Source organism: Patagioenas fasciata, chromosome 11 (genome assembly GCF_037038585.1).
Source record: "Patagioenas fasciata isolate bPatFas1 chromosome 11, bPatFas1.hap1, whole genome shotgun sequence".
Lineage (NCBI taxonomy): Eukaryota > Metazoa > Chordata > Aves > Columbiformes > Columbidae > Patagioenas > Patagioenas fasciata.
In genome coordinates this window covers 9,328,798-9,353,810 of record NC_092530.1, presented here as the reverse complement: position 1 = coordinate 9,353,810, position 25,013 = coordinate 9,328,798, and the positions used below count along the sequence as shown (strand labels likewise).

The following is a 25,013-nucleotide window of genomic DNA, read 5'->3' as shown; positions in this document are numbered from 1 at the left end:
GCTGGCTCCCTGCTCCACATCCACATCCACACCCGCAGGCACGAGGGGATGCGCGCACCCGCACGCACCCATGCACGCACCCCTGCACGCACCCGCCCCGCCGTTCATTCATAAGCTCTCCCGCCAGCCCCACGCACCTCCCCAAGGTCAGGGCCCTCCGCACCTGCGTTTTGCGGATGCAGTTTGGGTGCCAGCCAGGCCCCGGTGGCTCGCAAAGGCGGCCGGGCAATGTTTATTTTTACCGCTTGTGCTGAGGGATGCGAGGATCTGAAGGGAGGGGTGGTGATCTGGTGTGGCGTGGTTTGGCTGCCCCACTCTTCAAGGGCAATGCCCAGGGATAGCAGCGCTGGTCTCCATGCAGCCCCAGGAGCTGGCAGCTGGGGTGTTCGGGGGGCCCTGTGTAACCAGGCTGGGGCAGATGCATCCCCCCATGGGGCAGACATCATACCCCAAAGCCTTCACCCTGCATAGGCTTCCCTCCAGCCAGTGGAAAAACTGGGATAAAGAGGATCAACCCCTGGGAGTTTCACGTGGGCTGCCCAGCCCAGCACCCACTCTCCTGCACAGGAGTCCTGCCCAAGGACAGTGGGTGCGGGGGGTCTGTCCCCCTCCCCACACCACAGCACCCACCCGCCCCCAAGGCTTCTTTCCTGACTATTTGGGAAAGGATCAGTTTGGAAAGGAACATATCCCAAAGACACAGTAATTTTTCTGGTCACAGACAGCTCTGTGATTCAGAGAGGGAGCAGGATCTTCAAAGCAGGGATGCTCAGCTCCTGCGTCGGCAATATTTCAGCTACACCTTCTCCCCCCTTTCCAGCTGGTTTCATAATACTCCAGCTTTACTCCTTCATCCCCCTCTCTCTTTCAGGCTGTAGCTATACAGTGCAGCAAGGAATAATTTCCAGCTCCTGATGCACAAAGATATTTTGATGAATACCGGTGGTTTTGGATGAACCCAGTCGCCCCAGTTAGGATCATCTGGGTTCTTAATCAGGCTGAGCCCCATCCCAGGGGACTTGAATCGTCATCTACCTGGGGCCGCCAGCCGCGTGACTGAGCGCTATTGTGTGCCGAGTGACATGAGCAGCATGAAAAGGGGCGGAGGAAATCTGAGCAAAGAACTGAATGAATACGCTCCTGCTCCCAGTAATTACACACTGCCTGGGAAAGGGGAGGCGGGTGAGGAGCTTTGATTGACTCCTATCAGCAGCTGCCTTTGCCAGGAGGTGGGTGCAGAAGATGGGCTGGGTTGAGCTGTTGCGGCAGAGATGTGACAGCTGTGCAAGGGACAGAGCCCACCCAGGGCCCCCAGGCTGAGATGAGTGCAGGTGGCCTCAGCCCAGCCAGGCTGATGTGCCATGAGCAGCCGCAGGTCTGAACAGGGATGGCTCTGCTGTCACCATCGGATCTACAGGGGGCTGCCGAACCCCCTACCTGTCCAAGGGGACACTGTTGCAGCTCTGGGTCCCCATGCCCAGCCAGCAGTGAGGCTGAGCAGGGATGGGCACATGCAGATGCACTGCGCATCCATCCAGTAGGTGCCCTCAGACACTCAGTTGCCCCAGTCTGGCCCTTGGATCTTCTTGCACACACACACACCCCCCAACAGATCTCAGGTGACCCCAAAGCTCCTCATCTCACTGGCGGTTGGCTTGGACCTCCCACTCCCTCCAGCATCCAACCACTCCTGTAGCCTCACTCACAGAGATACCATCAAACACCCAGGTGTCTCAGTTGATCCCCAGGCCCCACAGTGGCCTTGGTAGTCCCAAACCACCCTGCTTCTTCCCTTCCCCACCTTCAGCTCCTCCCCTTAACATTCCAGCACAAGTTTGGTACAATCCCATGATGATATTGTCAGGTCCTGCAGCGAGTACCAGACTCCACAGGTTTTGTCTCCCAGCACTGAGAGGTGCTCCCTTTCCACGTACTCATAGCTGTGCTGGGGCATCCAAGCAGTGTCATAGTTTCCTCAAGGAAAATAAAAATGACCTTATCTGGCCATTTTTTAACCAAGGCATGTCACCTACAGAACTGCTTCGAATGCAAGCAGTGTTGCATCTCTGATGAGCACCACTACACATCGGATTTGTAATATTTGAGCATCCGCCTTTTATAGTCCCAGATAATGCTTTGAGCTGGGTATCCAAAACAACATTTTGACAGTACATTAAGTATACTTTATCTGTATTAAAATTATAGACTCAATAGTGAGGTGTAAAAACCAAAGCTAATCAAAATCACCAGCAAAAGCCTGACGCAGCGATGGCAGAGCAAGAGTCCCCCAGCCTCACCTGGGAATGTCGTTCAGCAAGGAGAGGCTTTCCCTTATCATTTCTCATCTTCCTCCTTGGATTTTGGCTCTTGGGAAGAAGCTCAGAGTTAAACATCACATGTGGTCCTCCCCACAACTGCAAGGCTTGACCTGGGTCTCATCCTGCCTTAGAAACTGGGCTTTTTTTGGCTAAAAACCAAATGGCTGGCAATGTGGCTGCCTGGCAGGCAGGAGACAAACTTGGAAGCCACTAAATTTTTCTCTCCATCTCTGACTTACTTCACCACAGCTATTTCTATAACCAGGTCTTTGCGGTGATCAGGTGGCCCTAAGAGGGAGATAACGAACATCTGGGTGGGTATAGGGTGGTGATCACTAACAACCTGGCCATCCAAGGCATAGCCCACTAGTAACCAAAGTTTGCACAAGGGCTGCTGCCTAACAGACATAACAGGTGGTCCAGAGCTCACCAAGAGGAATAACTGTGATGTCAATAATCTGTAAAAGCGGATGGAGTGGCAGCATTTTCACCACTGTGTGTTTGTTTTGCAAACAGCAACAAAAATACCCTGAAAACCACAGGTAACCGAGCCAGCGGGCAGCTGGGTGTAGGTCCCCTGGGCTATGTGGTGAGCCCTGAGCCATCACCAATCGCTGGTGGTACCGTGGCAAGCCCTGTGCCGTCACCGATGGATGGTGACGCCGTGGCGCTTTGCGGGCGCTGCCCCGGATTTGTGGCTGTGCAGGGAGCCCTTCTGGGCATCCTCTGCCATCCATCACGGGCTGTAATAAAATCATACCCAGGACACATTTGATCAAATAGATGCAATGCAATTTGCCATCATCCTTTTTCTCGAAAAGCATTAAAATCATCTTTATTTCTTTTCCTTGGGGAAATATCACTACGTCCTTGCATCATATGAGCTTTTCCTACCTCAGCTCCTGCTCCTACCAGAGCACCCATGGCCAAACCAGCAAGCATTGCCTTGAAACCCCCCAAGACGGGTGTGCAAAGCCGCACCGCTGGAAATTCATCCCCATATTTACACAGGCATCTTTTCCGCAGTGAGTGGATGCAGCCTTATTTCAGCACCTCTGTTGTTCCCTATTACTCCAACAGTGCTTGAAGAGCTATAAGAAGGAAAAGTGTGGCTATAATTAGCAGTGTTGACTAATCAGGGTGGCAAACAAGCGCGCTGCACCCGCCAGCCTCCCCGAACCGGGGCTGTGCATTGCTGGAGAGTGCATAAAGTCCTGCATTCAAAGGCTTTGCATAATCTTTGCGGCTACGGGGTGGAAATGAGGCCATTTTCTTGCCGCTGCTGCTGCTGGAGAGCGGGGACTTCTCCCAGTGCTGCTTCAGCTCCAGCCTCCCTGCCTGGTGGGAGAAGGGACCAGGGCTCAGTTTGGGTGTTTGAGATGCTGATGGCAAACCCAGGCTTTGGAGGAGGCAGAGGAGGGCCTCTGGCTTATAAAATCATCCCACCCTGTTGAGAAACAGTTGATTTAGCTGAAAAATCTCTCTTGCGGGTCACTGGAATGGGTCTGTTGGAGGGCCCAGCTTGCAGAAGTGACCCCTGCCTTCCCACCTTCAGCGGCACCATCGCAACGTGGCTTGTGCCTCTCAGAGAGCTGTGGATGGGTAGTTGCCTTTAGCACACAGGTCTCAGCTTGCCCCACACTGCGGAGACATGTGAGACCTTCCTGCACCAAAATGAGGTATCTCTGGGTTGTCTGGTGTGGGGACAGCGAGGACACCATGTCTTGCTGCACCGTTGCAGTCAGATATCCAGCTGCTGTGAACATTCCCCCATTTACCTGCAGGCTCAGCGGGGTTTGTCCCAGGAGAATGTTGAGGTCCCATTGCTGAGTTTGAGCTCAGCCACGCTCCAGTGACAGGTCCAGGCTGCTGGGGCCACCCCTGCTCGAGGACAACTTGCATCCCTGCATCCCGCTGGCGCTGCACAGGGACAAGGCTGTATTGCACATGCATGGGGATGGGACACAAATGGCACCTGCGCAGGGACAAGACCCCCAGTATGGGTGAGCAGGGGCGATGCCACGCTGTGCCAGGAGGGCAGGAACAGCCCTGTGTGATTTGAAGTTTTCTCTCCATTCCCACCAAACACTCAGGCCAAACCAGGGGGAGGATTTTTCCTTCTCCCTTCAGTGGTATCATTCCCATCTGAATGATTTTGCCCTAAGCCCTTAAGCTCCTGAGCTTTCCTGAGTCAGAGGGACACACTTTGAAGCACCTTTGCTGGCACACACTGTGCCACCATATGTCAGCTCAGCTCTGGCATTCAGGGCTTCTGGGGCAAGGTGGGTTTTTTCCGAAATAAAAAGCTTTTGCACTACGTTTTCCTCCTTCTCCCAGGCTGTGTTTGGTGCTCTGGCTGGCTACCTCACCAGGAGTGGCTGTGTTTCCCTTACGCCATTGTTCATCAAGCCATAGGGAACACTGGGAGCATGCAGGATGCGGGGCAAAATATTAGGGCAAATGATTGTGATAATTAGCAATGAACAAAAACCTAATTCACCTGATGTGGCACAGAGGAAAGGAAGGTTTTCTGTGGTTTTGGAAAGGGCAAAATAAGAAAGATTCTTTAAAAAAAAATGACTCTAAAGTCTATTTGCAGCTGAATGCAGGGCAGCCTTCATCCCCGCTGGTCTCCTGGCCACCTGCTGCCACCAACGAGAGCTTTCTAAGGCCAGGCTTGCCGAAAGCCACTCCAGTGGAGCTCAGCTGCTGCACCCACACTGGGACCACCATAACTCTCATCAGGGACGCAGGTCTGAGGACCAACAAGGCCCCAGGTCCCTGCAGAAAAGCCATCGGTTGCCCTGGAGCAGCACCAAAAGAAATCCGCAGCCACCACGTGCCAACAGGGATGGATCTGTCTCTCCATTGCAAGTGTTAAACCCTCATGCTGATCCCTCCCAACGTGTCGGCATGGGGAGGTGTCAGGCAGCCCACCCGGCGGGGAAAACCCCCCCGCGGCAGCACTCAAAGCACCTCCAGCCTCCCCAGTTCCTATCCCGCTGGGCAGGAAGGACGTTGGGTTTCATAAAACCCAGGGAACAAGTTCTCAGCTTTGAAGTCGAGCAAAAGGCAGCTCCACACACCCCCTCACCCAAGCACAGCCAGTCCTCTCTATTTATTGGTTTTAAGTCTGGCTTCTGACATTTAAACAGGATCCTACGTAGAGACATGGTGCCGGGCTCCCCTCTGAGCATCTCCTGAGCGTGGACGCATTCCCTGGAGTTAGGCTGGGGACCACACTGCCCGGAGCCGTGATCTGAAGCCTGGGGTGGGCTAGGACTTCACCAGAAAAAGGTCACAGCTGCTTGCTGGTAAGCAAAATAATTAATGTAAAGCAAGCACTTGGCTTGGAAAAAAAACCCAGCTTGAGTTAGGGAGACTTTTAAGTGGGTAAAGCCAAGTGCCAGGAGCCAACAGGAGCAGCTCCCATGGGCTGGCATGAGGTGCTGCCTCCCCCTGCCCTCCCACTGCCTGTGTCCCCCAGCCACAGCCCTGCCCAGCCCAGCAGGATGGGTCCAAACGCAGCTAAAAATGCCCAACTGCCCCTCAAATTATTAGGAATAGAAATAACATGGGAAAAGCAGATTTCACCCCTTTGCATCTGACAGGCTCAGTTGCTCCTGTAGCTCAGGGCACAGGCGTGCAGTCCTCGGCCCATCCATTCTGCAGGTGATGTTATTTCTGCCCATGACTATTGCAGCAGAAGGGTGAAGGGTTCTTGACTTCCCAGGGTCTGGGGCAGCATTTGCAGGCAGCATTGCTGCAGGTACCGGGCTTGCCAGCAACCTGGATCTTATCCCAACCTTCAGTCTGAGCCATACACACCTGGATTTTGGGTGTATGGAGGAATTCCTCACCCTCTGGGCATTGTGTTTTCTCCTTTGGCACCACTGCCCACAGCTGCATCTTAGTGGTGGGAATTTCTCAAGGGTAAAAGAGACATTTCCAGAAGCACAAATAGCCAGACAGACTGGAGAGCTGCTTCATAGACTGGGAATCTGCCTTCTCCATCCCCCGGTCTGGGGTTTAAACCAGAAAAGTCTTATGTTCTCAAAGGGTTTCCCTGTGCCCTGTGGCCTTTTCCCCAGAGTTGTGCTGCACGTCTCCCCACAGCGATGCTGGAGGTCACTTGGCTGGAAAACCTCATCCCCTGAGATGGTCAGATCTATGGCAGAAAGGCTCTTAGCAGAGGGAGTGAGAAAACAGAAAACTAGCAGTGAGGAAATACCCTCCAAATACTTAAAACGTGCCCAATCTGAAGGGACTGGGGAGATCTTGGTGGGAGTTTTTGGGAACATAGCAGCAGTTTTCCCTGGCATATGCAGAAGAATGATGCATGGCCCTAACAGAACCACGGTGCATGTCACCGACAGAAGCATCAGAGACTGCATCCGATTTGCTTTTATTTACCACCTGGGAGCTCCTAAGCAGGTGAGGGCAGTGGGATGAATAGGGAGGATGAGACAGGGGACTGCACTTTCCCATCCGGTTTTGAGCTATTATCCTTATTTTTAATTTTTTTACATTTTTTTTCTCCCCAAAGGTCAGCTGTCTTGTCAGAGCTAGAAGTCACAACCAGCTTCCCTGATATCAGTGTAATCGTGTTTGATGAGTCACTTGTTTAACGGGAAGAGGCTGCTGGTTGCTATAGGGATGGCAGCAGCGGAGAGAGGATCCCTTCATTACCCTAATCACTGCTTGTGACAGAGAAAACACAACCCCAAACAATTCCAGGCCAGACTCCCCTTCACTCGAACTTCTTGACACAGTGTGGTATGTCAGGTTTTTTTCCCCAGCTGCAGGGATGCCCAGACAGATCCCTGAGTGATGGACAAGCTGGAGTTTGAGGATGTCACAGGGCTGGGAGGTGACGAGGACCAGGGAGGGGTATGGATGAACATGGTGCTCAATGTTGGGCTTGGGTACCACGGGGAAACCGGGGCCTGTGGGGGCTGCAGTGGCTTTGGGGTGATAGAAGGAGCTCCCCGCCACTGGCTCATTGGATTCCCATCCCTCCTTGAACTGTTTCTCGATATCCTGGGAAAACACGGGGCTCCTGGGCGTGCCAGGGCTGATGCCTTTGCAACACAGCCAGTGCCCTGATCTGCAAAGGTGAGATATTGGCAGCACCAAGGGAGCTGCAGCTGTTTGTTGCCTTTGGAAATGAGGCCAGCGGGTCACGGAGATCAGCCGTGAAGGTCACTGGGACCCATCTCCTCCCGGCTGGGTGTTTGCCAGCCTTTCTCCCTGCTGGCTTTCATCACCATGGGGCATCCCCATCCCGCAGGCAGGCACCTGCCAGGGGAGCCTGCTCGGTCCCTTAGCTTCACCTTCTTCTCTTCTGTGCCAGACTGGGGGATTTATTCCCCAATTTGGTCCCGGAGGAGCTCCCGGTGACTTCTATAGGGCACACAGGGAGGGCAATTCTGTCAGGTCCCCCACTGCCATCAGTAACCTCCCACCATCTGTGCGATGCTCAGCAGAGCTACTGCTCTCCCCCGGGACACCCCCTGCTTCCCCAGCTCTTCATTAGGGGATGCCTAATTACCACCAGAGCATTGATCGATGCCATTTCACCACAACGCTCTCGTTCTGTGTAAATGGCTATATTTAGCTCCGCTGCTCCTGCCGGGGATGCAGCTTACCTGCTCACACTTCTTCCTCCGGAGCAGGAGGCACCTCTTGATGGTGGGGAGGGGAGATGGGAGAAGTCTCCAGCTTTCAGCTGTGCTCTCCAAAAAGGTTCATACTTGTTCTCTCCTACATGAGCAGGGTTTGAAGAGCTGCTGTCTCCCAGCTGTGCTGGGTTTCAGAAAGGACCATCTTTCCCCCTTCACAAATCCCCCTGTGAAAAATAAAAAGTGGGAGATAAAAAAGGAGGATTGCAGCCGGGGAGATGCAAATCTTCTGGGTACCAGCTGGTCTGTTGCCCCTTTGGCGAGCAGTGCTTAAGCCATAGTGGGAGAGCCCATTTTTGTGTGCTCTGATGCCATGGTTGCACTGACAGGCTCTCTCCCATCATCTTTGTGCTCTCCCAAGCAGCCGTGATCCCATCAAGCTTGATCCCATAGGTTCCCCAGATTTTTGGGAGTTATTCATGCTGGCAACACCATGCCATGGCCTTCTCCGCTCCATCAGCCGCCTGGCATAATCTCTGTGGGTCGCGCGGCTTTCCTCCATGCAAGAAAACCTTAAACACAGCTGGTTCCAGAGCAGCTCTGGGGATGGGGACATCAGGGCTGTCACCAGAGGAGATGCAATGGGGAAAAAACCACTTGTGGTAAAGCGATGGCTGCATGGTCGCAGCGACGTGGCTCTGCATTTGGAGCGCTCCAGCCCTCTCTGCCCGACCCATCTCACTGGGTGCAACATGGGGACCAGCGCAGGCACCCACATTTATCTGCCGTCCTCAGCACATCAATTCATGGTGGTGCTGGCTCTGGCTTTGGGCAGAGACCCCAAACCCTTCAGAGCCCCTGCGGGGGTTTGCTGGGGCCCCTGTCCCCGCTGGGTCCCACTGTGCTGCTTCCCAAGCAGCGGCTCTCAGCCTGTACGCAAACGGGCTGCTGGACACAGCAGCGTGTGCTGAGCCGCAGTGTAACTCGTGTGTGGCTCGGGGACCCAGTGATGCTGCTGGTGCAACACGGCTGAGAGAGCCTAGAATGGGGGACGGGGGCTGCTCTGCTTCCTCCAGGGCTCAGCGGTGAACTTGGTCTGGCCGTCCCTGCCCACAGTGCCCAGCCCAGGCATGAATGTCCCACACGTGCGGACACCTGTCCTACCCGCATCAAGAAATGGGGTATGAGGAGCAAACCAGGGACACCCCCTTTGCTGGAGAGACACCCCTTTCCTTCAAAATGCACTGCTCCTGATCCAGCAGAGATGACCTGGAGGCATTAATGAGGCAGGAAGAAGCTCATCCTGCATCACGGCCGGGAAGCAGCCTGGAGCCCACGATTTATTTATCGGTGCAGGTGAAAACTGCTGCAGCGATGAGAGCAGAGAGCAAGGGCTGGGGATGAGCTGCAGAGCCACAGGCAGCAGCGCCAGGCACCCCACGGCACCCCGTCCCCACAGCCCTGGTAGGGTTTGTCCTCGCGAAACCCACACCGGGCATCGCAGGGCGGGCAGGTGCCGGAGCAGCTACCTGCTGCCTCAGCTGCAGAAACCACTGTCAAGGTCTTTTTCGTATTTTATGCACTGTGTATACCTTGGTGCTACACGCAACCCCCGTGCAAGGTTTTCAGATGCCTTGGGGAGGCGGATGCAGGCGATGCAGTGCTGTTCCTGCATCCGTGCTCCTCCTGTGCGGACCCCACTGTCCCCAGGGCCAGGGACTGCTGTGCCTGAAACTGCCCCAAGAGCTCCAAGCTCTGTCCTTTGGAAGGGACAGGTACTTTCCCATTTGCTTCATGGTGCCTCTGTCCCCAAATCTGCCTCATCGGGTGTCTGAGTCCCCTAAAGTGCTGCCCTGTTGGGTCCCTGCATCCCAAATCCTGCCTCGTTGAGTCTCTGCTCCCCAAATCCCACCTTGCTGGCTCTGAACCCCTAGATCTTGCCTCAGTGAGTCCTGACCCCTGCTGCTCCCTGCACCCCAAGGCTCACAATGCCAGAAGGGACAGCAATACCCACATCCCCCTCTGTCCTGTTGGGGAGGGGCGGAGATGCTATATGCCCATGTAACTAAACGATCATTAAAGACCAGTGCATAAATAAATCCGATCCAAAATCTCTGAGCTTGTAATCTTCTGTGGCTATTTCAGCAAGGAAAAAAAAAAAAACAACCTCCTTGCTTTGCCCATCAGGTGTTTCTTGAGACACAAAAGAGGCAAAATAGCTTCTTTAAATAGCCGAGCGCAGGAGGCAGCCGGCAGAGCGGGAGGCAGGAGGCAGCCGGGCTCCCGCTGCTGGAGCTGCGGCTCTGCGGGTCGGCCCCGCACGCAGCCTGTGCCGGCTTCACGCCGGGACACCGCGGGCCAGCGAGCCGAGGGCTATTTTTAGCCACTTGGCTTTTTAAGAAAACAAAACCCCATCCAGGAAAGGCACCGCTGATCCACTGGGAAAAATAAACCCAGCCCAAATGGCGGTCCTTGGGAGCATCCTCAAACCCTCCTGCATTTGGAGGTGCTGTGATGGGGTTGGGGACTGGACCCCCAGCCCTGGCTCACTGCAAATTTAAGAAAATACAGGGGATTTTGTGCCAAGGCACAGACTGTTTGGATTGCCTGTGTCTGTTTAACTGGAAATCAGGTAGCGAACGCTCTGACCAGTGTCAGAGCAGCCACTCGGTGCACAGTCCAGGTGGCATTAACTGGTGCCTCAGATAAAACCCCAGTGTGAGTGCGGAAGGGGAGGGGAGTGGACAGCAACTGGGGTTCGTTTGTGGGGCACACACGCATGGTGGGAGTGCCTTCCTCCCCGCTCCTGCACTTACACAACCAGGCAAAACTAGGAGCATATTTTTCCCCCCAAATTACAGTATTTTCATCCTGGAAACCTTTCAAGGCGAGCGTGACCCTGGTGCTCACAGCAGCACTCAGTTCTGGTGCCAAGTCCTGTACGGGGATGGGCGCTGCTCCCTGGCCCCTGCTGCCCAGCCATGGGGGATAGGACAGAGCATCTTAGGAGAAATATCCCCAAAACAGGGTGTTTTGGATCCCCCCAGATGCCCCAGAAAGCAAAAGGGGAGCAGGGCTGTGTCTGGCCAGTGCAACCCACTCTGCAGGATAAATAAAAGAGAGTTAACACATGACAAAACCAGGTGGACACCCCGGCCAGACCGTCCCACTCATCCTTCCACCTACTGCTCCTGACTCATCGCAGCTCCGCAATGTGGAGGCAATGGGAGGAAGAGAGGGAGGAAGAGAGGATGCCCGGCTTCTCCCGGCAGCCGAGGAAGAGGCGATGCCTCCAGGCATGGCAGCAGCTGACGGTGCCAACTCGGGAGCGTTGGCTGCCAAGGGGGCGAGCGGCAGTTTGAATCCATCAAAGACGCACAAGGCAAAGGGAGACTTCCTGAAATGCTTCCCACCAGCCGTGGAGGAAAACCAGGGTGGAAATGGTTGGGATGAAACCCAAAGCAAGGTGGTGTTTATTATCCCCAAACCTACAGTGGAGAGCTGGAGAAGGGGCCAGGAGAGTGGCTGCTCAGTGATTTTGGGGCAATCCGTCCGTTCGCAGGAGTGCTCAGAGGGAGACGACTGCCTCCCAGCAGCATTCACCAGCCCGGCGTTTTATTTCTTTCAGTGCTGAGATATAATTAGTGCCAGTTCTTCAGGAGCTGCCACTCACCATCACGCAACATTTGCTTTTCTTAGGAATATGACTAACTGGCAAATGATTAAACACGCTCACCCAAGGAGGAGGGGGAGTGAATTCTTTTTCCTGCCTAGGATTTGAAAAAAGAAAAGCAACCCAACAAAACAACTTCAGGAGCCACTTTGCAGTCACAGAGAGCAGAATAAACCTTGACAGCACCTGAGGAGGGATGCGTGACTCCAGCACAAGGATGCTCAGAGTCATGACCCCAAGAAAAAGTCAAGCCACCTTCCTGCCCAACTCCTGGTTTTCCCTGGTTTCTGTGCTGCAGAGGGTGCTATCATTTGCTCACCTGTTCTGGTTTTGTTAAAAAACAAGTTTCTCTTTTAGTGAATTTGCCTGTCACCTAAAGCTTCATATGAGCTTCATTTTCCTGGAGAACCAGATACATGTTCTGGTAAACCTAGCAATGGAATGTGAGGTTATTGATAAGGATGGATGCACATCTTGTGAGAGGGGCAACAAGAAACAGGTGACCAAAAACTGATCAGCTGAAGTATTCCATCCCATTCACATCATACTTTGTATAAAAGTGTGAGATCACCAGGATCTTGTCCCTTTTCCCTATGGCTGACATTAGGAGAGGACCTTGCTGGTCGTCCCTGCGAACTGAGACCAGTGACAGACTGAATCCAGCTCTGGTTGGCTGCAGAGTCCAGTCCAGGACTTTGGGTGCCGGCTCTGCAGTTGCTGAGACTTACAAGATTGGGTTTGTATATTTTGTATTATTTTCTCTATTTTATCAGTAGCATTAATAAAACATTTTTAATTTTTCCAACTCTCTTCTCTCTGTCCTTCTGTACCTCCCGATCGCCTGTGCCGAGTGGGAAGGGGGGACAGGGAAAGGCTGAAGGGGGAAGTGGGGGAGAGGAGTTTAACAATACATCTGCCAGGGTTTGATTGTCACCCCGCAATCAAAGCCTCACACTGCCCTCTCAGCAGAGCCCTTTTAACACAACGGTTTCTCCAAGCTCATCTCACCAGCCGTGCTTCGAGGAAGGACGGCTCTCCCGGGGACCGATGGTGACATCGCTGTAATTACTGCCCTTTAGCTGCGACCCGCGGCCCGTGCTGCAGCCGAGAGCCGAGCTCCGGCCTCCAGAGAGCCCAAAGTTGGACCCCGCTCTTTCAGGTGGGTTATTTCGGAGAGGTTTTATGTTTTGTCAGAAGATATTTTTAGAAGAGGATAATGCGGTTGCCAGCTCTCACGGGAACCCTCCGCTCCAAGAGTCGTTGCTGGTGAAGCACTTGGCGCAAACTGCGGAGCAGCAGCCTGGAGAAACTGGTTTTCCCAAATCCAGTAACCTCCTGCTGTTGGGGGATGGATGGGAAACTTCAGCAAAACCAAAGTTTGGCCTTTCTGCTGGGTCTGAGGTTAAAGAAACCGTGAGGCCTCAAAAACCCAAACCTAGTTTTATCTTCAGTTCTATACCGCCCATGAGAAACCAGGCAAATAAGGGTAAAACTTCCATTCAGCTCTGCTTAACCTGCACCTTAGGGCTAAGTTAATGAAAATATTTCTGTTTTGCTCTGTTTCGTGGCTTCACACATCCTTTAATACCCCTTCCCGGCCTGAAGACTCATTCTCTGATCCTCGCTATCCCGCACTTGTCCCCACGTTTTGGGGACACCCCACGCGCCTGCCAAGAGGCTTTGAAAGGTGTCAGCGAGCGTCCTCGGTGCAGGGACACGGAGATGTCGGGGCTGTTCCTCCAGCCACGTCGGCAGCAGCTACCAGTATGGTTTGACTCCTCTGTGCTGAAGTGACGGCAAAGAATTTTGAAGGAATAAACTGGATTTTTTCCAAACTCGCGGCCTTTTGCGTCGAGAAACATTGTGACTCAAAATCTGAAAATGAACAGTTTAACATCAGAAAATGTAAAAAGATAAAAAAAGAGGACTTGAAAAGGGTTGCCAAGAATAACACTTTTCCCCATCTCCACCACGTGCTCTCTCAGGCAATTCATTGTGCTCTTGCCGCGAGGAGCTGAGTGTTTGCTTGTGTGAGGGTGGAAGCAAAGGGACCCAGAGGAGTTTCGTAACAGAGCAATCTTCTGGCACTTGGCTTGTCCACGTGACGGGGCAGGGGGACCTACAGGTGCTGCTCACACTTGAAAAGCACATGGCAACTTGATGGTGCCTCAATTAGAGCCCAAACATCCACCCACATGTGTTTCATCACCCAGGGACATAGAGGTAGAGATGTGCCACTGAGACGAGACTTCCCACCTGCAACAGACCCTGGAACACTCAGTGCCCCCGACCTGCAGAGACACCACCACAGACCTGACCATCTCAAAATACTGAGAGCATTTCAAATTGCCCATCGCTAAGAGAAAAAGGAACAACAAACCCAAATTGTAGAGGGTGCAAACAAGTCAAGACAAGGAGGTCTCGCAAGGTGTGGAATCTATGCTGACACCAACGCGAGGTTCCTGGCCAAATAACCTTTCCTGCTGGCTTTGCCTGGGGTCTGACACACAAAGACCTCCGAGACACCAGCCCTCTGCTCCCCGCTAGGGTTTCCCTTCCTTCAGGCCATCCCTTCCCTGCCTCCGTTTCTTCACGGCACAGTCCCCTCTTTCTGCTTTACAGCGCCGCGGTGACTTGTTGCGGTAGATGCACGCTGCTTCTCTCGGAAGGAAACAAATGCGCTAATAGAGCACTAATTAGGATACTTAATTACAAAGTTATTAATCTCCTGCTGAAAACCGCCCACTATTGTCGTGTCTATACTTAGGGGTAGACAGAAGAAATGACTTCAGTCACATTTGAACTGATCTCCATCCCCAGCCATGGTCTGGTGGTCAGCCTGAAGCTCACTCAGCTGGGCAGCTGAAGCTCCTGTTAGCTTGTCCCTTCTAAGTCCAGGCCTTAAAGCCATGTAAATGTCTCTTTCCACCTTTATATTCTTCACACAGTATCTTTTGCTGAAGCATCCTGAAAAGGAAATGAACTCTGGGTAGATCTGGGGATGTTCTCAACCCCAAACGCAGCTCCAGCCTCCAGCCTTCCCCTTTCGCCCTTCCTCTGCAGGTTTCCTCTTGCACGACACCTCAGACTTGGAAATCACCAGAAGACCCAGCTGGGACCACTTTATTATTTTTACACAAACTGCAGTGTAATCTGTGCCTCCACTGCATATCCTGGCTTTGGTGCAGCTCCCTGGTCCTGGTGCAGAGGACACTTCTCAGCAGCACGGCACCGAAAGTGTTTTGCCCTTGATAAAACTGGGCCAATGTATCTAGAGTAATACTTCGGGAGCCCTGATATTTTAAGACCATCATAAAACTTTTCTTAGCTTTGCCCTTCAGGTCTAACTCCTCCTCTTGGGGTTTCTAAGTCACTTTCTGTTTCAAGGCCCCTGACACTGGCCCAGGGGTCCAGACCCCATCACGGTGGTCTCAGAGAGCATCTATTCCTACACCCATCTCCCACGTCCCAGACAAACATACCCTGGCATGGTATGAAGGAGCTTCCAAAACAGTTGCCAATGGCTCAACGTGCTCCTTATTGGCAACCCAAATGATATACTGTCCCTGTGGAATTTGTCCTTCCCTTCGGGGTGCTGTGTAGAGATGTTGCACACACTACGACAGGTTCGTTCGAGTCCCAGCCTGCCCAGGGACCCACGATGCTCCGCCGTCTGTGCCACCAGCTCCAACGCTGCTACACTCTGTTGTACGTACGACCTCTAGCAGCGAGATCCTCACCCTGGCCTGGGGCTGAGCTTTGACACAAGCCGAGCTCCCCAGACGCCACCGAGCCAGCATCCCCTCCAAACGCACGCTGACACAAAGGGGAGTTGGTTAAAATGAGCAGCCAGATGGCAGAAAGCATCAAATCCTTTTCCTTTGCAAAGCGTTGTCTTCAGAGTAAAAGTCCAAGATGACCCTCACGCTATCCCACCGCTACCTCTTCATTTTTAACTTTACGTACTCTGAACTATCACGTACAGACATCTAATCCCAGTTGGCTGTTGCTTGCAGGAACCAAAGGCTGGCTGGGTAGGTGGAAACCAATTCTGCAGATAGGACTGATGTTGCAGGAGCGGGAGGGAAGCAGACAGAAGTAGCCCGAAGGTTAATTAGTGCAACAACGGCAAACGCTGGCAGGACTTTACATGTTGAGAATTAATTATGTTTCAGGGGATTGTTTCCTTTTGATGAGCACTGAGGACTACAATGGGAAGGTTTTACTTGTCTCAGGGGCCTTTGTTAGTCTATTTTCTTTCTTGTACCAATCAAATGTGATTTGTTTTAAACATATCCTAAACCGAACTGGCATGGTGACTTTAAAAGCTCTTGCTGGTAACTAGAACATGCCAAGCACAAACACCAATTCATAAACAACTCTGGTTTCTGAAGTCTTTAGGGCAGAGCCTCTCCACAAACCATAGGATCTGCTGACCTGGAAGCAAAATATCCACACGGGGTGAGTTTTGCTTCAGCTGTTAGCGAGCAGAGAGAAATAATAGTTATGGGATGGGCTTTAGAGCACCCTCACTCCAGCACCAGGTTCTGGAGGAGACCTGAAGTGACATGACCAGCCCTCAAATCTTGGTATCAATCCTTTCTCACCTGTGCTCCAAGCTAAACCCACATCGTTTTCAGATGTTCTGATTTTGGTTGTTTGCCCTAAAGAAAATTAATCCTGGGTAATACTTTTTCAAAAGTGACTGAAAGTTAAACATTCACCAGCGTTAAAATTAGCTCCATTTATTTATTGCTAATGTGTGGCCCAGCAGGACAAGGACCAGACAGTATTTTGGCTTTAAAATGTGGTTTTACAGAGTAGTTGTCATTTTTCAATCTCATTTGCTTCCGTTGCATCCTGACCTAGTCCCACAAATTCCTCCTCATGGGAACAGCCTTTGTTTGATCCAATTTTCCCCATAAAAACGTGAACTCCAACGAACGACACAGAAATGAAAACCTGTCCCCCAATGAACCCATAAAGCTCCAAGCATATGGTACTATCTTTGCTTTCCAATGCCTCTGTTCCAGATCAGTCAGATAACATTTGCAACAAAGTCTTTGGGAATCCAAGAGCAAGAGGTGAAAGAGGGAGAAGGAGAAGGGAAATCAGAGGGAAAGGCAAGGGCAGAGCTCTGGGGGCTGCTGACCAGCTCAAGAACACCTGCACCGGGGACCAGACCCTGCCAAAGCTCTCCAGTTATCATCTGTGACACTGAATTATTCGCTTCTCTTGCTTTAAACCGCTCACGCACAGGTTTTATACAAGTACAAACCCAGCCAGCACGGAGGGAGGAGGTCTGAGGAGAGGGAGCGCCCAACCGCGGCCGTCTGTTTCTGCCTGGGGCTGAAATACAAGGAAAAGCGTTTGGGCCATGTGCGTTTGATCATACATGACCTTTATTGGAGACAGGTGGGGTCATCTATTATACAGAAGTAACATCGCACCGTTCTCTTCCAATTTAATTCCTTTTAGTCTCCTTATAAATCTGTAGCAAAAGTGCACTTTTAACAGTTTTTAATCTATAGTATATATCTTTCAATATTATCTCTCAGTCAGGTATTTGTAAAAATGTCTTGCCAGATATACAAAATACATGTCTAGTGTACTACATTAATTCTTGTATTTACTGCTTAGATTATTTTTAAGTCAGTGCTCTCTTATTATTTTTTGCAAGGCTTGGTGATGACAGGCTTCTGGGAGCGCCACCAGGAGAGACCCACAGCTTGTGTGTGAACAAGGGGAGAAGGCTCTCAGCCAGCAACAATTCGCACACAACAGGAACAAGATGACAAGAATGTTTGCTGTTATTGAACACGGCGCTGCAAATGACAGTACTCTGGATAATAAAAAATAATTTAAAAACCCAGTATCCATATTTTCTCTTCTGGAAGAGATGTGCCAGGAGGATGGAAGCTGTACCCAGCTGGAACACAATGATAGTGATACATCTGCATCTTGAAGACAGGAGTTAATTGCTAACGTGACGTTTCTGGTTGTGATAAGAAGAAACAGATACATAGAGCCACGACGAGAAACTGTTTGTGAAATGCTGTTTTCCTGAGGACAATATTTTGGTAAAATATTTTCTATCCTGTACAAGCCACAGAATTGCATAAGTTAAATATCCTCAAGAACAACAATCACTGGTAGATACCACGAACGGCTGTGCTGGGAACAACCACAAAGAGGACAGCTCTCACGTCACCTAACAAGATGAAGAAAGGAAGATATTCATTTCCACTGGTAGTTTAGAGCCAGCTGTGACAAGCTTTGGCACGGCAACAGGACTTTTCCAAAAGAAAACTTCAGAACATTTTCTGAGATTTCTTACAAACTTCCTTAGTCTTTTCTTTCTAGTTATCCTTGAGATTATAATATATACACACATAACGGATAATTACTTAATTTCAGTCTTCAAAAGACTAACAATTTCCCCTGTTAAGCAAGGCCTATAGAGGTAAAACAATCAGAAGCATTTTTAGAGGAGTGTTATGATTCCCAGATGGACTGGAACATTACCAGCAGGTGATGAGGAACACTTAGCAAGGTAACATCTGGGTTGGGTGGTTTGATTTCCTTCTTACTTGTTCATTATCTTGAAGACTACGAACAACTGGATTAGCTACATAAATAACGCTTCCCTTGGTTAACTCTTCACAATTAGTGCTGTTTCTGTGTATTAGCATAGATTCAAAACGCGAGTTGCATCAGTTTACGACGTATTGAATGAAATGTTGAACATGTTTCGGAAAGAGGGCACTTTTGGTTTACACAATAGCTCCAAGAAATGCTGTAACTTCCAAGTTTCTACAGCAACTGGTTGCCAGACATATTGTTCAGAAGGTAACTGCTCCCCTTAAATCTGCAGCAATGAGGCTCTGAGTCAAGACTTCTGTTTCGAAAGAAAAAGAGATTAGGCTGAACATGGACAAAGTTCTAGACCTTCCGAAGAAGAAACAGAACAGAAAAATAAAAATATACACAAAGAATCAGTGCTTGTTAGTGTTACCTAAAACCAAGATAATGTATAACGGGGAATTTACAACGCTGCAGAGAGAGGTTTTTTGTAATAAAAACTACAGACTTGACATTTCCAATATGTCTTAGCTTTGTACTGCTTCTCAAGTCTGAGTCACCCAAAATATCCAGCAACCAGCTGCTGTGCATATCCTAAAATATGCCTTCAGCTGACACTGAATATTGAAATCGTTCTGCTAAAATACAGAAAAACGACAATGGTAGAAACCAAGGTATAGCCTCAGGCCAACGTTAAATGGTCAAAATTCTACAATGCTACTTTTAAATCTCTTCTTCAGTTCGTGAACAAATAAGCAGCCAGGTTTCAAGTAGAGGTAACACAGCTTTTGGAAGATAGCACGTAAAAAAAAGCCCAGAAAGAAAACTGGAACAAAAGCTCTTCTTGTTACGGCAGTCGGCACTCATCCTCCACGAAAGGGCAGGGAGACACCTCCATTCGCCCCGCTACGTCTGTCCTGGTCCTACGGCAACAACGAGGAGCTGCTTCTGCTCTCACAAACACGTTCCATTTGGACATATCTTGATCCCTTTTTTATCTGATTTGTATACATGTATCTCTTATCTTAGTCTCTTGACTGGTAGAAGAGGATATATCCAGACTCTGAGTTTTTGGAAATGTCTGATGTTAACCCATAGAATTCTTCAATGGCTTGGGCATCGATTTTCTGAAAATTAATGAGAGTTATAATTAGCCTGAGTCAAAACATCACCCCAAGAATCCCTTTCCCAGACAAAGCATTGTTTTCCACTCTTGGGGGTGATGCTGGAAAGCCCCCCAGCATTAACGCAACAATATTTCAGTATCAATGAATCCAACCCAATACAACAAAACATTTTTTCCACTTATTACCTTACTCACTATTGAGAAACAAGGAAATAAAGATGAAATAATAAACCTCTCAGAATCAGTGCACTCTTAAGCCTGACTGTGAAAAAAGGGATCCAGGAAAACGTATCCTTAAAAGAATACATTACTTTTTTAGTATTTGCTTTCGCATTCAGACAGGTGTTACCTGACTGTTCGTAATGTATATTTTAAAAAGCGGTCACTAATCAGCAAAGAAGGTTTTTGTACAGTTGGGAGTACATAAGGACCATCTTGAACAGATTTTTTAACATTCAGATTAACTAACCCCAGATTTTAAAGTTCTTGTGACCATTTCACATAGGGAAGCCCTGCAAGTGCTACTGGTAACTATACCATGAAATCTGTGGATTTCATCTGATTATGACCTTCTGGTCTTACAAGAACTTTCTTTCCTTCGCCAGCACAATGCCTACTACAATATTATCACAAGGTTTTCATTGATGAGAAATAATTACTTGCCATATCAATACAATTAAATGGTCTGCTTTTATTTCGAGTTGGGAACTAAATGCAGAAAAGCTGTTTTCCCATTTTCTCCTCCAACCAGCAAGGCCTGTTGGGCATTTTAAAGGTCTTTTAAAGACGCAAGTTCCAGAGTCTCGATCCAGCTCCTGAGAATGATCAGCTTCACATTCCTGAATGTGCCTCTGCAGTCAGTGCAGAGCAAGCACAGCAACTAAACACTGAAATAAACCACTCCCAATGACCTGTGTTGCTCAGCACTATATTTTAGTATTTTAAAATACCTTTAGGACTCTGGATAGTGGGGGAATAAAACCCCAAGGAGATGTGTTGCCTTTCTCTCTTCTCCATTCTAAGACTTCAGAGAAGCTGCAATACTGTGCTAAGGGCTTTTGTATTTTCACCCCATTTATTAACCAAACATCTCCTATAAACCGTTGGGTACAAAGGCCTTGTCATATATTTAGGAGATAACTCAAACGTTTCATTTTAAGTGCCAAGCAACTTGTCATGCAATCAAGTCTATTTCCACTACTCATTTTGAATGCAACTCAAACATTTGATCTAGATTAATTCATCCTACAGATATTTTTAGTTTTCTCACAGCAAAACTCACTTCCTTTTTTAATTTCACTGCCCACAGAAAACACCGTGGAACTGAAAGAGGATTATATAGATCACAAAGTGGACCACAAAGTTGCAGCTTTAAAGGAACAACCAGTTGATGGTTTCACAACTATTTTTAGGATTCTGCAGCCTCACCTGGCGTTATGATTATTTTTCCTGTTAACTGAGCTTTACTACTCTTTGTTCATTTCCAGATAACTCTGCTGGTTCCCCAAACCAACCCCTTTTCTTGCGGACCATTCATAGCATTCAATTGAACAAATATTTAAGTGAAGATGTAGAATCATTCTCCCCTTTTCTCTATGTGGAGAAGTCCTTGGGTGGACACTTTTCCCTCCCTCAGATAAAAATTGTCACTGTAACGTCTCACTTAGCTGCTCTAATGACAACACGTCTAACTAGCCAGAGATCATTAACTCAGGTTTCTCAATTAATTTTACTTGGCACGGTATCCCACGCGGACTGATCGGCCTCCTGGATTTGATGCAGCTGCTTTTCACATATGCTGTAGTATGTTTGATTATTATCTATCTTCAATTTAATTGAAAGTTGGCCTTCCAACCAAATCCAAATAGATAAATAAACATGACTTCACCATTTCTGACATTTAGTGGCTAATAAGGATAAACTACTTCCTATTGGCGGTTCAGAGCTACTAATTCCCATCACTTGCCAAAAATGCAACAAAGCTTTTTAACTGTGCTTCAGGGGAAAAAGCTTTTTCCCATGTTCTCTTTCAGTTGCAATATCTGTATAGAGACACAAGAGCTTTGGACTCATCTCCTGTCATCTGCTGACTAGCACTTGTTTTGTCATGCAGCCAGTTCACACAGAAAATGTGAAGTCTTAAAAATCTGACTTCATGTTCTTAGAGTCTCTGAAGAGCAGAAGAATTCACATTTTAGGGGATTTGGAGGTTCTTTTTTTGTCACTTCATTTTTGAGGACAACCTCTGAAATGTCACACACAGCAATTTCCTGCAGTGTCGCCTTATGGCCAGTCACAAGCAGTTTGAAAACAGTACTTGGTCGAGTTCAGAGTGGACACTTAAATGTCTTTAGGCAGCAGATGGAACTGACAAAAGCAGTTGTGGCTTTACCTCACTATTCCAGTGAACAGCCTGCAGCACTAGTGAGGAATTAATTCTCCAGAGCTGATGACTAAGAGGGGAGAGAGAGAACAGATGAGTAAAACTGCAGCTACTTCTTCCAGCAGCCTGTAGTATCAGCAGAGGAGGAGAAGCCTCCACTGCCCTGTTCTCCTTGATCACCGAATCTCCAGAAATTCAGGTGAGTTTTAGAAGGTCAAGGAAAGAGGAAGGGTGGGACTTTATAGATGGAGGGAGGTGAGATGGGACCTTGATGTTCATCACACATGCGGAAGACAGGAGAAGCTACAAAGAGATGCTCTGGGACAAACCCAGCAGGAATCCTCATCCTCTGCTCTTCAAAGCAGCGCAAGGAGTAACCGTTCATCTGAAAGGGCCAACGGTCTCGAACGACGAGTGCAAAACTCTCCTGTGCAGTTTTTCATGCCTTCCAGCGGAAAATTAAAGCCTAAATTTCACAGAAAATAAACACCACATGCAAACGCCAGCCAAGGAGAGTCCTCTAGCGGGAAAAGGAATTGTAAACTGCTGAGACAGTGCTACAGGACAGGGCTATCTTGCTAATCCTAATCAAGACAGTGAATACTCCAAGAACCACGGAAAACACAAAAAGCAGAAATTTCAGAACAATGAGCTTTGTTTTTACAGCATTTTAGATAAACTCAGTAAAAGAAGATGAACTTAAAAAAAGAAGAAAGCCATTATTAAAGTTAGAAAAGCAACTTAAAGGAAAAAGACAAAAAAACCCATCCCTCTAAGAGGGAGGAACGACATTCTAGCTCACTTGTGACAGCTCCTTGAATTTATTGTCCAATAACAGACAGCACATATTTAAAAGCTGCGTTTTGGCACATCTATAAAAGTGCCAACAGTGTTTGCAGATAACAAGAAATTCCATTTTGACCTAAAAGCTAAGGTACAACATAGAAGTGACCGATAAAAAATAAACAAAGAACAACAAGATGGTTATTTTATACCTGCTTTTAAAATGTGAAGTTTATCTCCTGGCTGGAAAAGACAGTGAATATTTGCACTTAAAAATATTGAAGTGAACACTACTTCCAACATCGCTGACACAATTACGTACCTTGGCCATGCCAGAAACAGAGGAATATAACCCTCAAAATACAATAATGGGAGAAAGGCAACTGTTTGTAATCATACAAGCTATCCAAGTCACCCTTGATGCTCAAAGCTAAGCAAAGATTTAAAAAAAAATTGGAGATAATACTACACCTTCTTTATATCAACACAAGGAAGGAATTCGCTGCACCTATTTGGACACGTAGCATGAGGCCTCAACCTTGACCATGAGATCTTGGAGGCGAACGCTACATTTTCATGTCTACAAAAAGCAGTTCTACTGTGGTATTTGTTCTACTGTTCAATATTTGCTTGATAATTATGTGAAATACACGGATATATATATATTTTGGATATTAGTCTTTACAGATATGTCAGTAGAAAAGTTAAGGAACAATTTGCTAGAATAGACTGTTTAAATATTATCACAAATAGCCCAAATATCTTTGTATGCTCTCAGGACCTTCCCACAGTCTTCAGTTTTAATACACTTCAAGTTGGGGGGGGGGATTTGCCTACAAAAGAGAGAAGTTCTTAAATACAGCAATGAAATGCAACTAGCACAAAGCAAGTCAGAAACAAAACGGAGCCCAAAAGGTGCGCTGAGATAAGAGCATTTCAGATCTGGAACACGACAACTGTGGTCTGAGGGGTCAATACAGCCCTCGTGTGGGTTTGCCCTTCTCCACACTATTTCTATAACGAAGATGCCCCAAAATGCCACAGTTTACCTTTGAAACGTCCGGAATGATTCTGTGTTTTGCTGAAATACTTTCAGAGGTACAAAAGCTAATCCCAGACATAAAACCAGAGCAGAGGAGCGATGCTGCCTACACTTGTTTGCACCACGTAAATCATACCTACCTCTACAATGTCATCATCAAACAGCAACCAAAAGCCATGGCTCTTCACAATGGTGATATAATGTCCACGGTTTGGACCACTGCCAGGAAAAAAAGGATTAAAGACTTATTAATCTTGTGCCTACAAAAGCAGGAGCACTGCTCTCCCTCATGATTCCAGCTATTACTGGCAGGGTTAGGTTTCCCGGCTCTTAATGTTGTCTAATAATACTCATAACATCGTTTAGGTTCTTAGCCTTTGCCAAATTGCTTGAATTAAAATGTCTGTCTTTGCTACTTGCCAAATACAATATATTCAAAATACACCGTTTCCTAAATATTTCCGATTGTCATTCATTTCTTTCAAAAACCAAAACTGAAAGCCAGTTATTTCAATCACTGTTCAAAAACTTTTGACCACGGTCCAAACATTTTAATAACTGTCTGAACTATTTTATTTGCACAGATTTTTTTAATTCCCAGTGTGGTTTAGCCTATGGCTGACGGCAGCCAGCCTTTCTGCGACTGCTGCTCCCACTTTTCCAGCAGCAGTTTCCCAGTCTGATTCTATTGCCTATATCCCAAATGCTCACTGTGAAAAGGTGATGGTTTGGGTTAATAAACTATTGTCCTGCTTTTGTTAAAAACAAGTTTCTCTTTTAGTGAATTTTGCCTGTTAGCTAAAGCTTCATATTAGCTGCATTTTCCTGGAGAACCAGATACATGTTTTGGTAAACACAGCAATGGAATGTGAGGTTATTGATAAGGATGGATGGACATCTCGCGAGAGGGGCAACGAGAAACAGGTGACCAAGAAACTGACCAATGGAGTATAACATCCCATTCACGTGAATACTTCATATAGAAGTGGGAGATCACAAGGATCTCGTCCCTTTCCTTTTTCCTTTCCCTTATGGCCTACATTAGGAGAGGACCTTGCGCATCGTCCCCGTGAACTGAGGCCTAGTGACAGACTGAATCCAGCTCAGGTTGGCTGCAGAGTCCAGTCCAGGACTTCGGGTGCCGGCTCTGCAGTTGCTGAGACTTCCAAGATTGGTTTTGTATATTTTGTATTATTTTCTCTATTTTATCAGTAGCATTAGTAAAACATTATTAATTTTTTCAACTCTCTTCTCTCTGTCCTCCTTTCCCTCCCAATCGCCTGTGCTGAGTGGGAAGGGGGGAGAGGGAGGGGCAAAAGGGGGAAGGGGAGGAGAGCAGATTAACAATACATCTGCCAGGGCTTGATTGTCACCCCACAATCAAAACTCTTGACAACTATATGGATGGAAAACCATGAGCTATCAACCTACCAACCAAAAGAAATAGGGTTCTGACTCCACTCCTGCCCTGTTGTACTTCTTACT

The 25,013-nt window shown here is 48.5% G+C and overlaps 1 protein-coding gene across 2 annotated transcripts in view; it reads right to left on the bottom strand.

Moving 5' to 3' along the window:
* Positions 1–16,996: 16,996 nt before the first annotated feature.
* Positions 16,997–25,013, bottom strand: part of LOC136106300 (ubiquitin carboxyl-terminal hydrolase 12-like) — a 32,785-nt gene continuing 24,768 nt past the window's right edge. For both annotated transcript variants that reach the window (XM_065846576.2, XM_065846578.2), the window contains exons 8-9: positions 23,669–23,747; positions 16,997–19,321 (exon numbers count right to left, since the gene is read on the bottom strand). In XM_065846576.2, coding sequence (XP_065702648.1) covers positions 19,220–19,321; positions 23,669–23,747 — 181 coding nt within the window. In that variant the 3' untranslated portion in view covers positions 16,997–19,219. The remainder of the gene's footprint in view (positions 19,322–23,668; positions 23,748–25,013) is intronic.